Consider the following 15384-nt stretch of genomic DNA (forward strand, 5'->3'; position numbering starts at 1 on the left):
CTGACTTTGCAGTTTTTGGGATGATATTTTATTATCTTGAGTCCGGATAGGATTCTTAGAAATATGTAACATGACACTAATTATAAACTCCCGGAGAAATATTCTGCCAGATCGTCAGGCTGTCGGGTACCACAGTTTCCTGCAGTACTGAGTACAGATGAACAATATTCATCCCTTTCCTTCTTCCCCCAGACCAAACCGAGTGCTATCGATTTTGCATTTAAAATACACAATTAAAGACCAATATTATTGAGGCTGATAATTAATTTTCATGTTCATTAGAAAGCTGAAAATTTTCATGTTTTTCTTTAGTGGTAACTCCAGTGGATGCCCACAATTCAGCCACTGGCAGATTTATGAGGCCAGCTACTAGAAATGGCATTTGTGCTAAGACAATACTGAAGAAAATGGTTGGCCAAATTAACTAATGCCTAACTAGTATATTTGAGATCTTATTTCTATGTGTTACTTCTAACCAATATCATGCTTATATTTAACATGGTTAGATTACCCCAAATACATGATGAGAAAAAGTAATTGGTTATACTTTAAACAAGAAAATATCGGCAGAGGAAAAATTAAAACGTTTGTTCTGTAGCTAGTTGTGTAACACAGAACAACTTGTTTTTCTGTCCAATAGATGGCACTGCTGTTTCTTTATTTGTGTTTAATTCTTCAATTTGCGCATAATGCACATTACTGGAGTGACTGTGCCTACATTTCCTGATGCCTGGACACATCAAAAATGGACAGATTTCATAGACTATAAAATGGCATTCAGCCATCCAAATAACTGTATACAGTTTTCAACAATGCAAGTTAGTGTTCTGGATTTAAAAAATGTAAAGTGGATGCAAATACCTAGTTGAATACAATTCTTTTCTTCCCAGAAGCAGGCAAACAGAAACAAATTCTGGCACATATCTGAAGGATGGCCTCAGAGCTATGCGCATAGTAACATCCCCAAACCATTTCTTTACCATATGTTGGAGTAAGTACACGGGATTCTAAACTGCAGCATACTTCACAATTTTATTTTTATTTACCCAACTATTTTCAGGTTAACACTTTATTATCAGTATACAGAACGGCTTCAATTCTCTCATGCTTTATGATAAAATTCGGATAAAAGCATCATCAGAGGGCATTTTACTACTGTATTTTTTTCTATGTGCTACTGAAGCATGACCACATCAGTTATGCAACAAAAGCTTAAATGATGGAATATTTTTAAAGTTATTTGCAGTAATTTTTATGTATCCTGGTGGATATCATATTGAAAATCTATGTTTTCCAGTACGCCTGAAAACTCAAATTGTTGGTATTGGATTCATGTTCTCTTCTGCTCTAGACCTTTGGTTAAAATACTGCGAGGGCTGGAGTCATTGATTAATTTATTTACTTTTGCCAAATAACAGTTGCTTGGGGACTGGTGTGAAATGACAAGCTGGTCTCTGTCCCGTACATTGTGAACAGGTGTTCTAATTACAAAACCTCCACCATATTTGACACCTTTATTAGCTGTCTCAGTTGAGAAACAAAGGATTGATTGGGCAAGGGTACAGAACTAGCCTTTCATTGCTGTGGGGAAGCACCTAGAGGTCAAGGTTAATATACATTAGTGGGGGGCAGTATTGCCCATTGCCTGTGCTGCTCTTGTGTTATTAATCAATGGAAGACTTTATCCTAATGAGCTGGCTGGAGTGGGAGCCTTAATTACACGTTTCTTTTAACTTGTATTTTCTTCCATATTATATGAGAAGCAAGCAACGTTACTTGATCAAATATTCCTAAGAACAACAAATCTCTGGCAAAAATAGCAGTTTTGTCCCGTTTACATTCTGTAATATATATTGTGCACAAAGAAAGGGCAAGCTACTCTTCCTTCAATTAATATTAACACATGCAAAAACAGACACTAAATGAAATGTGGCAGAACACACATATGAGTTCAACAAGATTGAATTTTATGTTCTGGCTGGTAAATAATGAAAACATATTTACAGTAAATAGTCTTCCCCTCTACTATAGCCATTTTCTTGTTCTTGCCATATAAGGCCTTCCTCATACTACTAGCTTTATGATTTAATATTCTTGGAGGGTTTTTAACAAGAATCTAATACATAGCCAATAAAAGGGCACTAGTCTCATTAGTCCCATTTGGGACCAGAATATTGTCAACATAATTACACAGCAAGGTCACATCATTATAAAAGTGTATCAGCATGTTCATTATATATACACTTATTTTCAGTGGTTTACAAGGCATACACACAAAATACTCCAGAATGAAATATGATTATGGTAACTCAATCTGGGATTCATTTTTTCCAAACTAATTTTTTTTTCTTAATTACACAAATGTAGAATACATATGGGCCAGATAGTCAGTCAGTGGGCTGGAACTACACCAATTTGTATCAGCCAAGGGTCCAGTTCTATATATTCATTTGTAGATCCTAGTCACACTTGGAGCCATCTATGACTTATTAATGGTTTTGATTTAGAAATGAAGCTTTGAAGTAATTATATAGTCACATGGCATTCATCCAATATACATATTTAATGTAAATTATTGCTTCCTGATTTTCGCAGAAGACCTGTGATTAGATTATCTTGTGCTTGCATATTGTAGTTGGAGCTGGATTGCAAAGACAGAGAAGTATATGCAAGCCACCTTTACAATTTTCTGACTCTGTCTAGCAAGAAACAAATACGGCCTCCATTATAATTCGGAGGAACAGAGACAGCTATTTCCCTGCCTGAGGTCTCAGAGAATTGTTCTAGCAGTTGAGCTAAACAATGTCCTGACTATCTCCTTGGCAAAAGAAACTGAATGAGTTGGCATAAGCTGCTATACCAACTCAAAACTCTCCAGAGACTCCCTTTTCACAATGCAAAACCTCAAAGGGCTGTGCTACGAAAACCAGCTGTAGCGGGGCTGAGAGTCTGACCCCTGGACTCCAGTACTGTGCTCTTTTTATGTGTGCATGACTCCCACTGACACCAAATGGAGAGTCATGCACATGAGGAGAGCAGAAAATCAGACAAAAAAAAAATCTCCTATGCGAATCTGAGAACAGAGTATTATTCTCTTGTGTCAAATTATGGCTCCATCTGGTAACATTAAGGGAATACTGGTGACTATTAGAGCTGGATCAATAAATTGAAACAAATAATTTATTTGGTGAGTTATTTTACTTTTTCACTTCAAAGAATGCTTGTGAATGGATTACAACTTCCTTGAGTATATTCCAGGAAACTTTTAAGGAATTTTATTTTATGGTTTGTTAGTTACATTTGATTGCTCATATACGTCAGACTGCTCTGTTTCTTTTCCTTGAACAGAACTTTTAATAGAGTTGGGATAGCAGAACTCTCCAACTGACAGTAGAATTTAGTTGGTACAATTATTCTGGAGCTTACAGTCAGCTAACCAACCTTTGCTAATTATTCTGGATACTGAAGTTACATTTATTTTCTTTTAGAGTACACTGTGAGTATTCTCTATTACTTGGGAAACAAAAAGAAAAAGAAGGATGGTGCTGATATTTAGAATAACTGAGTGTATAATGTCTCAAATCAGTCAAAAAAAAAAAAAAGCTGCAGGAACCATCAAATTTTAAAGGATACCTTACTGATTTTGAATTTAAAAAAATAAGTAATAGTAATCCCACATTGAATGTCTTAGATTATGAGGCATATTTGCCTCATATGTTCTCTTCAAAACATGATTTGTATCTCTGCTATCATTACATCTGCTTCATACCTTTCCCTGATAGAGCAAATGTTAGTGGAAATAGTGTAAGTCTTGTAACACTGACGAGAACCAACCTAATCCAGCCGACTCATAAACACCAAAAAGAGCTTTACAGACACACTCAAACAGATTTTTTATGATAAGGACAAGATGAGACATTCATTAAAAATCAAAACATTATAACTTGTGTTCAGATTAGTGTTTTAAATAATTAATTATTGCAGACTCACCTTGAATTGCTAGGACTGGCTGTAGTCAGATTAGCTAATGCTATGACTGCAGCTTCTTTTACCTCTTCGTTGTTACTGCTTAGCAACTCTACCAGCTGGGGAATCCCTTTAAAACAAACAGTTGTATACATGAACCTTCAAATAAACCACGACAATCTGCAAAATCGTAACATGTTCCTCACAGAAGGAAAATGCACAGACTGTCAGTTTGTTCCTTCCCACCTTACTTACCCTGGAGTCCAAACACACGTTTGCTAGATAAATTCTCACACATGGCAGAAATCGCTTGGGAAGCAGCAACTTTAACTCCATCATTATCAATTTCCAAAAGGTTTATGAGGCAGTTCTCAACCTCTTCCTCATTTAAGATTTTTCTATTTTCAGCTTTAAACAAAAAAGAACAATAGCATTAATCTGCATTTGTTTTCCAAATCAGTGAAAGGACATGAATTTGATTTCATATACTTGTTTCTAATGTAACACTTGCTTTTGATACCATGGAACTTAAAACATTTTGCTAGGAGGCACCAGCAATTAAGAAATGTGCACAAAGGACCTGATCCAAAGCCCATTAGACTTCAGTGAACTCTGAATCAAGCCCAGAAGATGCCTATTAAATACAGCTTTAAACACACACAGCCCAACAGAATGCACTTTAAAACTTAAATTCACATAATGTCGACAGACATGATGAAAAGAGATTTTTCCATTCAGTAGATCATACTTATTCAGGAACATATTTACTCCAGTTTATGCTAACAAAGTTCAAATTTATAAAATGAAGAACATACTAGTAAATGTATAACTGAATTTAGTGGAACACCAGTTAGCATGCTCTCGGAGCCAAAAAAAGGCAGGGGGAGTTAAAATTGAATTTTAAATTCTGTATAGCTTGCAGTTCTTCATTAGAGCACACTGTGCAGAGAATTTCAATTTCATATTTTTGCCTGGTCACGCAGGGTTCACTGATGACCAACTATATGCAGCAACTAAGAAAAGCCACAGATGTTCCTCTACATAAGTAACAACAGAGAGTCTCTGCAAAGTACCTACAGGAGTCTGACGAGTATGTTAACAACCTCACTTAGCCCCAAATGGATTAGATCAGAAGTCTGGAGGACACGTCCAAACTCTCTCCTCTCCCAATGTGCACGTATTTGTTAGAAACCGCTCTAAGTCAAACTTTCTTACCCAGAAAGACACTGCACAGCATATAAACTGTACCGTTAAGAGTCAAGCAAAATGAATTTAACTATATGCATAATTTGAAGTGGATTAATTACATGTTTGAATTTATATCTACATGGTAAAACTTTAAAATGTATCAAAGAAATCTGGGAACCAAGTAGTCTGCAAGACTTTGGCACATTTGGAAATTTTACTAAGACTTGCTAATGCTTTCATGGATCAATGCCTTATGTGGTCAGTTGTCTAATCAATTAAAAAAAAAAAAAAAAAAAAAAAGAGAGAGAGAGGGGGGAAAGAAAGCAAAGAAAAGCAATGGAAGTATCCTTTTAAATAAAACCGAACCTATGGAGAACAGAAGTAAAGAAATATAATCCCACAAAGCCAAAGAAAAGACAATTTCATTGAAAACCTAGGTATGACCAAAAAAAAAAAAAATAAATAAAAGACAAGAAGGCTCACTGCACATACATGAGAAGCTAGCTGTTTTGTCCTCGCTAGCTCAACTTTAACTGCTTTTAGAATCATCTGAGATATGCGATTGAAATCTGAACATAAAACACGCAACAGATAAAACAGGGAGGATTTTAAGCATCAGCAGAACCTTGGCCACAACCTTGATGTGTATCAGCCAGCTCTCAAGAGAAGGCCTTAATTGGGATTACAGACCGTTTTGACAAGTAATCAAGTATGCCCCTGGCCTGTTGCTTGCCAAAGTAGTCCATAATCCCTAATAATGATCTCTAGAGGTTCTTCATGCCTCAGTAATTTGGTTCTTATACACCAAGTTACTTAGTACTATACAGGTTTTCCTTAAAATTGTTCTTGTTTTTAAAGACAGCTATGATCATAGGTAAACATTGTTTACACAGTCACTTTAAAGATAATTTTAAAGATATTTTATGCCTGTATGAAGTCAGAATAATCATCATTATAATAATATGAATAATTTTTGAATGAGTAAAAATAGTGATTTAAAGTATCTTAAACAGAATGAAGAATTTTTCAATAATGAGGAAAAACAGATTTTGAATCTCCTGTAAGCAGTATGCACCTATACTTAGCCAGCTAGATAAACAGAAAATTATTAGCATTTTAAGATCCAGGTACCAATTCTATTTAAGGGAGGAATATTTTCTGCTGATCCTCTCTCTGCTTGTACAAGTTTTTCCCTTTGGTTTTTATAATAGAAATGAAAGACTTAAGAGTTGAAAAGCATCCTTTGTGTTAAAGCAATTCTCATGTTCAGTGCCAACACCATATTTACAGTGCCTAATTTCTTGACCCCTAAGTCATTTGAATACATTGATTTAACACTAAGTAAAATACTCAGGGTGGATAAAATACCCAACCAAAAGAGTCTGGAGTACTAACGCTTCTGTCCAGTGTTTCATAAATTGGCCCCATCACAAGCTAACCTTTGTTTTTCAGTGTGTTTTCCTGTTTCGCCTTCTTTCCCTAAAATTGTGATCAAAGAGTTCTACTGATCATTCATTCAGCTCATGGATGTCAGTTTATGGAAATATTTATACCGATTTCAAATGAAAAAATGTTGTCATTAAATAGTATCATAAACTTCCACTGATCTTGAGATAACCCAAGTATATAAAAACTTGTATTGTAAAAAAGCAGATGTTAATCAAGTTACAGAGCATATTTAGTGTGCTCTCTTTTGAAAAGATTTGCACTTAGATACATGCAAAGAACTCAGAGAGCTTGAAACCAGAATGTTGGCAGACTGAAGCCAAACTTGAGTGAGCATGATCATCACTTTCTTCTTACACGTTCCCTAGCATTTTGCTGTTGTGGTGCATCAAGTGTTGGCAGAGGAAAGTCAGGCCCTCCTGAAACAACAGTCAGGATAATCCACTCACAGGTATTCAAAAATTGACAGCTTTAAATTATATTTTGCATTCTGAGGTGATTGCATTATTTGCTGTGCAAGGAAGGAATCACAATAAAATTCAACACTAATAGAACTACTGATAGATTGATATATTAAATTCAAAATTATGTTACAGAACAAAACAGATTTCCAGTGTCAAAAGGATAATGATTACAGAAATTTGATCAATTTTAACTTACTCGAACAGAGTAGCACCCTGAAGATGCTATTTAAAATTGAACATAATGTTTGTGCCACGTAAGTTATTCTGATATTGAGAATAGCTCTTAAGGGTTAAGCTTGCCTTATAACATAAAACAACAACAAAAAGTTACAGGAGTCCTTTCTAAAGGGCTCCGAGGGGCATAAAACAATACTGTTTGTCATGATAAGATCACGAAAGTAAAACAGTAAAAAAAATACAAAAACAGACACTGCAGTATACCTGCCTGACAGGATTAAAAAAGATATACATGTTCTTTCACAGCAGAAGTAAAATACTTCATTTAAGGAAATACAATACTTTTTGCATGCAGGAATATGCATGCAGGAAATGTTCCTAAAATACAACCATGATTATCAAATCTGAAGAATGTGGGCGACCTTATGGCTATTGCAAATTTAATGAAAAGCCATGTAAGAACTTCAAGCTGTGTTGTGTTATAGAGGACTCCCTCCAAACCTCCAAAAAACAGTAGGCTGGGGGTGGGCAAGAGCTGGAGAGGGGACATCACCAGGGCAGCTGACCTAAACCGATCAAAGGGATATACGGTGTCACTCAGCAATGAAAGGTGGGAACGGGGAAGGAGAGGTGGGAGCTCTTGCTGTAAAGGTGTCTGTCCTCCCAAACAGCCGCTCTGCGTACTGAAGCCCTGCTTCCCAGCACATGGCTGAACATTGCTTGTTGATAGCAAGTAAAGAATGTTTTTTCCCCTCTCTCTGTGCTTCCACATGGCCTTTGCTTGTTTTTTAATTTTTTTTTCCCCTCTTCCTTTTCCCTTTAATTAAATTATCCTTATCTCAACCCGTGAGCCTTTTCTTTTCTTCCCAGTGTACTTTCTTCTCCCCCTCTTCTTTTGAGGAGGGGGAGTGAGAGAGCAGTTGTGGTGGAGTTCAGCTGCCCAGCTGGGTAAAACCACCACAAGAGGCTGCTTGGTGTATTTACAACCAGGATATAAACAAAACAAAACAAAACAAAACAAAACCAACAAACAACAACAACAACTGCATGTTGTGGCAAATATTTCCATTATCTTATTGTCTTTGGACTATTCCTTAAAATGGCCCCAATGCCACTTCTCTTTCCACTGGAAGCCCAACTTTAGAGCAGTAGCTCTTGGTATCTGTAATAAATTCAGTGCTTCTGGGGGCCATGTTGAGCAGCACCTGGACTGTGTTTCTCCTGCGCCACTACAACACGTTGCCCTTTATCTAACTGGCTGTCACCAAAATTCTACAGCTGGGGAGCCAATATTTTAAATCTTCTGATCTATTTTCCCATCTTGCTCCATCCATACCAACTGTCATAGGCTGAAGAAGAGAGCAAACCTTTATAATGAAACCACATTGACTCCATTTGTAAAGATACATGACAAGAAGATGCATCTTCACTGACGGTAATATTCCATGATATAAGATCATACGCTGTACTGCAATATATTACGTGTACTTCTTGCCACCGCGCTTTACAAATGTTGTGTTCAGGCATGCTTCTACTAACAGCTGCTAAAATATTAGGCCACAAAAACTGAAAAAAGGAGTGAAAGAGGGAAAGAAGGCTACGCTTATTTGAAAATAAATATGAAAAAGGATGAAGATGCAATAGAAAGTCATAGGAGCAAATATAAATCTACTTAGCATACTACTTACAAGCCTGTCACAGGACTATAAAAATGATACTGACAGTCCTAAGTAGCATAATAAAATAACAATGCAGGAAAAATACACAAAGAAAACACTGGCATAAGAAGGTTCCTTCCTATCTCTGATATCTAAACATAAATGAAATTAATTTTCTGTGATTTGCAAAGCTTCCAACAAAGAATGATAAAAGCATACAGAAACACAGAATACTAGGAAAGGTAGACTCTATTATTTTAATATATCATTTACAAACAAAATAATTACAAATAGTCAAACTAAGGAAGGTGAGAAAAGAAGTGGAAAGATAAAATGGGGAAAGAAGAAAGGAGGTCTGAAATACTGTAGAAAGGAGAGATTGTTTTAGCCATGCATTAAATTAGACAGCATATTTGTAAAATAAACCTAAATTAAAGACATGACTCAACCATGAGATGACAGAAATATGAACAAAATATTTAAGCTCTGCTGTCATAGTTACTGTCATCAAAATCCCTCGACAGAACCAAAATCTTCTATAGACAGAAGTATATTATTTCTTACATTGCATTTTGTTATATAGCAGTCCTAGGCATATGTTGCAACTCAGAAACCAATGTATGGAAGGAATTTCAAATGTAGATTTATTTAAAGATCATCCTCGTGGGCAAAAGTGATGAGTATGTTCTGCCTTATTCAGAATTCCTTGGTGAATTATAGAAAAGTCTATAAAAAGAACCATAGGAAGAATAATTATAAAAAGATGACAATGAAACTATTTAACTCCACTGGGAATATTAATCTGCAAGCCATTTGAAAGGCTTTTTTCATGTCCCTGTTAAAGGAATTTGTATTTGAAATTGCCTGACATTTAGATGAGCAGTTGTATGCAAAAGGAACTAAGCTTGTGATTAAGTCTTAACTGATATTGATGAGAAATTGTGCCAGCAGAGGTGACAGTTTAAGATGGTGGTGACTTGGCAGTTAACTGGCATCAATAAACAAAATAAAAAGGTTGTGTTTTCAGAGGTCCATTTTTCTTTAGGAAGTCAGCATTTTGCAAGAATCCGTTATGTTTAAAAATAAGTTAAGGCAAAATCTTAAAATATTCATATATATGTATTACCCAGTTGTGCTCTGATTGCCAAGATTCATCATTGCAATTCTTTCTTGGCAATGTTTTCCTCAGCACAAGTACTATCCTCAATCAGATAAGACAGCCTCATTCTGGATGAAAATTTACTTCACAAACAAATTCACATACACAGATTTTTAAAAAGTCACATACAATCATAAGCTGCTTTGGCAATTGCCTTTGCTGCATTCTTCTGAATATCAGGAACAGTAGAGTCTCCTACAAATGAAAGTAGCTTTTTAAGGCCTCCTGTCTGCTGAATCAATTGCATAGCATGCACATCTTCAAGACAATTTCCCAACACAGCAAGAGCTTCCACATGTAGATCGTTAAATTCCTAAAAAGGAAAAAAGCCCATACAAAAATAACCTTCAAATCAGGATTAAAATATCTCAGGCTTTTAACTTTGTAGGATAATTGTCATAACTTTCTTTAGGACATTTTGTTTATATTACAAAATACATATTTTCATATTTATATTAGTCACATACTTTCCTTGATGTGTCTTAGGACTGAACACAACTTATTAAAAACAGTTAACAAAAAAGAAAAAAAAAAAAAGTGTCTCATTTATATCTAAATATGTTAGGCAGGTATTCAGAAAGGACCTGTCATCTTGGAATTTCAAAAATGTCACAAATTTCTCTATTTCTCTATTATATTTCCCTAGGTGACATCTGAAGTCAAGATGCACAAAAGTGAGTCTCATAATAACATAAACAATGAAAATTCCAAGGTAGGAAATTATATTTAAAGCCATGAATATCAAAGGAAATGCAGAAAACAAGATTGGTATTCAAACTGTGAGCCAGTACCAGAGTTCACCATCTAATAAAAAATTGAGAAAACATAACATTAAATGCTACATGGTGAGTTTTTCCTGATATTTACAATAGTTTGAGAAATGGACTGCAGATGCAAAACAATATGGCAACAATTTTAATCCCTTTGCTACCTCTTCTACTAAATTAGGTATCCTAGCTTATCTTGTTTCTATCATAGTTAGCTCCAAGTAAGGAACTGGTTTTTCTGTTATCACTGTCCTATAACACCAATATTTTTCATTAGTTATACTAACAATAGTGGCAAGAACAAAAAACTCTTAAGGCAAGTAAACTGTACATTGGTTTCCAGTATCTTCAGAAGACAATCTAATCCTTGATTTTCTCCCAGTATTATCCTGGTTTCTCTGTCTTTGCTAATGACTTCTAAGGTTTGAAGGGCTAACAACTGAATAACTGGGTATTCGGATTTCAGTAGTTCCAGCAAGGGTGGAATTACATTCAGTTCACAAACTGCAGCACGGCTTTGAAAATCCTGTAGCAAAATATTCAACAAAGAATGTCAGTGATAGAAAATGCAGCAATACAGCAATTACTGACTTTAGAGAAAACAACGCCAAAAAATCTGATTTCAAACATACAAAAATAAGCCAATACAGAAGAACATCAGTTTCTGAAGATTTCATTTTTCTTTGCTAAGAATCAAACTGAATATGATCAACCTCCACCCTAACCTTAAAATACAATTTTTTTTGCATTACTGAAGTATACCCTACAGTATCTAGCTATGGCTAAAGAAGTCTATTTACTCTTGGTTTTGCCATGTTTGTCTCATCACACACATTTTTTTGAGAAAGTTTAAAAAATTTTGTTTCATCATTTTTTTTCATCTCAGTGGGGGAGAAGATAGTTTTAACAGTACACTGTGGTTGCCTGGTTACTTCTTCTTTTGTTTCAGTAATTATAAAATAATGATTAAAATTTTCAACTTTAAACAATGTATATACTGCTTAATAAAAAGACAGTAGTAGATTATATTAAAATAGAAAAAAATATAAATAAATTACAATTTGCTTTTAAATAGCTTATTGCACATGTGCAGCATGCAATTATCCTTATCAATATAAGCAAGCACCAGGTGCAGTTATCCAGATATACCCTGCAACAAAGACAGGGAGATAGTAAAAGAGGAGAAAGAGTAAAATGTGATTCTGAATAGACATGCTCTGATGCCCCAAAAGAGATAGAGTTATAAACTGAATTCATTACTGAATTGATTCGCTTAAGCCTTGGAAGAGAACTGACATACAAATGCACCATTCTTTTGCTAAGCAGCATATGGATGACAATAGTGCTTAGTGTGAAAGTAGCCAATAACAAATCTATTCCTCCAGTATGGAAAGTAGCTGTTGACAGCAGTCACCTATCATTAGGAAGATGTTCAAAAACTGTGACTATGGACTTGCTGGCCAAGACAAGGCACAATGCAATTACTACTATAGTTCTAGAATTATTCCAGCCTTTTGGATACACAGGTTATAACTCCCATTACTAAGACTAATATTTTCCAAATAAGAAAACATATTCCTATTTAACTGGAAACACATTTGAATCCAGTTCTGTTCTCACGCTGCTGTACGGCACAGATAACTGCATTCAGTTTAATAGAAGTACAGTGAAATCAGCTGTATTCACAGTTAATCACAGAATCATGGAATGGTTTGGGTTGGAAGTGATATTAAAGATCATCCAGTTCCAACTCCTCTGCCATGGATGGTGACACTTCCCATTAGACCAGGTTACTCAAAGCCCCATCCAGCCTGGCCTTGAACACTTCCAGGGATGGAGCATCCACAACTTCTCTGAGCAACCTGTTCCAGGTGTGACATTTAATGTTTTAAAATACATTGATAAGTCCTGAAGAGTAAAGGAACCAAATATTTTAAAATTATTAACCCCACTGAAAATGTTTCTCTCTCTGTAATTTAAAACAACAGTAAACTTCACCTGTACCAGGAGATAGATACATTCAACTGAATTCTTCTTAACATCAGGATCAGGACTATCTAGTAGTCTGATAAGTGGTTCTAATCCACCTTGCTCAAATATTTGTACTTTAGTAGTATAGTCAACAGCCATTTGTGCCAGACACAGAGTAGCAAATTCATGAATAACCACATCTTCTATAGGAGAAAAAAAAAGAAAGAAATATTTTGATCAAGTTTATTCAGCACAATATATGCTCACTAATCTGGTGGTTTAAAACATTTTTGAAAGTAAATAAACATTAGCTGTTAATCATACCTTATTTCTTCATAAACACGTTGCTCCATCTGTACAGCATAAAACATTACCCAGTGAAAAAATGAGCTATGCTTATAAAAGTGATTACCTATTTAATATATATTATGAAAAATCATAAGTTACATGGAGGATTTTATTAAATTGTCTGATCAAATGACAATAGAAAAATATTTTTGAGAGTATTTTTGCACAAGGAATATTGTAAGCTACCTTCTGGCACCAGGTGGGATAAAAGTGCATTTGTGACATCCAGTTCCCTCAGTAACTTCTTGACGTCATCTACAATGAAATAAATGCACCCATGAAATCTTTCATTTGGCAAGCTGGATGGAGTAAAGAAACAGATTCTGCTCCAAGGGGAATGTACTTAAGGTTACTCCCTGAGTGTCAAAAAGAATTGACTGGAAACACATAGCTGAAGTTATACCAAGATCATAATGGGCCCAGAAAACGTACAGGAGATTTTCAAGTACAAGACAACATTCTTTGCCTTTTCATAGATAGAAATTTTCTCTACATTTCATTGAAACTTCATTCAAAATACTTGTCTCTAGTGGGTTCTTACTCTATGTTGCATGGTTTTAGTTGTCAAGGAAGTCATACTCCAACAGGTTAAAACTATTTGTAGGTAAAATAAACAAACTAAAAACAATCCTTCCTTTATTTAATTTTCAAGCCTTCACTTTCTAATTTTCTGATAACAGAGCCCACTTTGCAAATTGAAAACATTAATTACACAGGTCTTATTGAAATCACAGCAAAGACTCCCAGAAGCATTTTTCTTGTTAATGGCAAAGTAGCAAAACTACAACCACTAAGCAGAACGAACAAGAAACATTTGGGACAGACTTCACGTGATCTTACAGAGCTGTGTTGTTACTATCAACACATTGCAGTGCTGAAATGCAAGAGAAATGGAACATGACGAATGTACTTATAAGGAAATATAGATATGTGTGTGTGCATATAAATGGAAGATCTTCAGCCATGCAAATCCATGTTTGTGTAGGAAGCCACGGTCTGAAGAGAATAACTGCATGCTAGCATGGAGTTGAAAGTAAGGTAAAGAGCATAAGATCTAATGCAACATGAAAAGCAGGTAGCAGTTGGTGAAATGATATAAATAGCGGTTAGGATATCATCATGAAAGACAACTGGGCAAATCATCTTCCAAAATAAGACCTGATTCATTATATTGATTGGGTATAGGTTTACAAAGTGATGCTAAAATAACTGCCACTGAAATTCAACCTTATGTCACTTATGTTTTCATCTTCTTTAGGTATGCTTACACTCTGCTTACTGAGGCTTGATCATCTGGCACTCAGCCACCCAGCATGGATGTGATACATACCTTAGAAAAAGGTACAAGAAAATCTGCATATACTCATCATGGTTAACTCATCTAACAATGCTAACGGCTCCACAAGATATGCTGGCTTGCCATGACTGCAATGTCTCTGAGAGATAGGTTGAATATCACTAGCTCAGATACAAGTAACAAATACCTACACAGCAGCACTGACCTGCCAAAGAAGCTGTGTAAATGTGCATGTCAATGCTTCAAAGTTCAGGGCTTTTTTTTGCCATTGACACTTGAGTTAGCTGCTATAAATTTAACACTTTTTCTCCATTATCACTACAGTTATACCAGTGCCCCTAGTAACAACTGATATTTAACCATGCATTTTTTTATGTACATGATATATACTACTTTATCCTTCTCTTCCAGTTTTTGTAAAAGAGGAGAGTGTGTCATTTCAACACTGGTTGGGCATCTTACATGGTCTGAGTTTCTCTGATAGAGAATTCCAGTACTAAACTCTTTCAATTTATTCCTATCAAAACAAAACTAATGACTGGAGGAAAATTCACTTCTCTTGTATTTTTTTTTCCAAAATCAGTGGAGTTCTCTCTAGCAAAACTAGGTCCTTTGTTTTGAGTTGCTAATATTAGAAAAAAAAAATCACATGAGCGACCTATTGCTTTGATGCCCACAACCATACACATTGAAAAATGTTAAAAAATTGAGACTCTTACGATTAGAAGCCATGATACCAAATACCATCATGGCATTTCTGCGTACAATTGGATCTTCATGTGAGATGAGTTTATACAGACGTTCCACTGCTCCAAGACCAAGAAGTGTCACTTTGTTTTCATCACCTAAAGAGTAATTAGGTTAAAAGTAAGAAATGTAACAAGCTCACAGTTCTAATATAACAGAGTAAAATAGCTACCATCTTTCACTGGACCACAGAAAC

At 35.3% G+C, this 15384-nt stretch overlaps 1 protein-coding gene across 4 annotated transcripts in view; it reads right to left on the bottom strand.

Moving 5' to 3' along the window:
- The window catches only part of ARMC3 (armadillo repeat containing 3), a 62833-nt gene that overhangs the window by 26749 nt on the left and 20700 nt on the right, over positions 1–15384 (bottom strand). For 2 of the 4 annotated variants that reach the window (XM_084510387.1, XM_084510388.1), the window contains 7 exons: positions 15161–15286; positions 13331–13399; positions 12824–12999; positions 11157–11351; positions 10188–10371; positions 4222–4374; positions 3991–4096 (listed from right to left, as the gene is read on the bottom strand). In XM_084510387.1, coding sequence (XP_084366513.1) covers positions 3991–4096; positions 4222–4374; positions 10188–10371; positions 11157–11351; positions 12824–12999; positions 13331–13399; positions 15161–15286 — 1009 coding nt within the window. The remainder of the gene's footprint in view (positions 1–3990; positions 4097–4221; positions 4375–10187; positions 10372–11156; positions 11352–12823; positions 13000–13330; positions 13400–15160; positions 15287–15384) is intronic. The other 2 variants (XM_084510389.1, XM_084510390.1) reach the window with 2 other exon arrangements.

This window comes from Aythya ferina (assembly GCF_964211825.1).
Source record: "Aythya ferina genome assembly, chromosome: 2".
NCBI classification, from domain to species: Eukaryota; Metazoa; Chordata; class Aves; order Anseriformes; family Anatidae; genus Aythya; species Aythya ferina.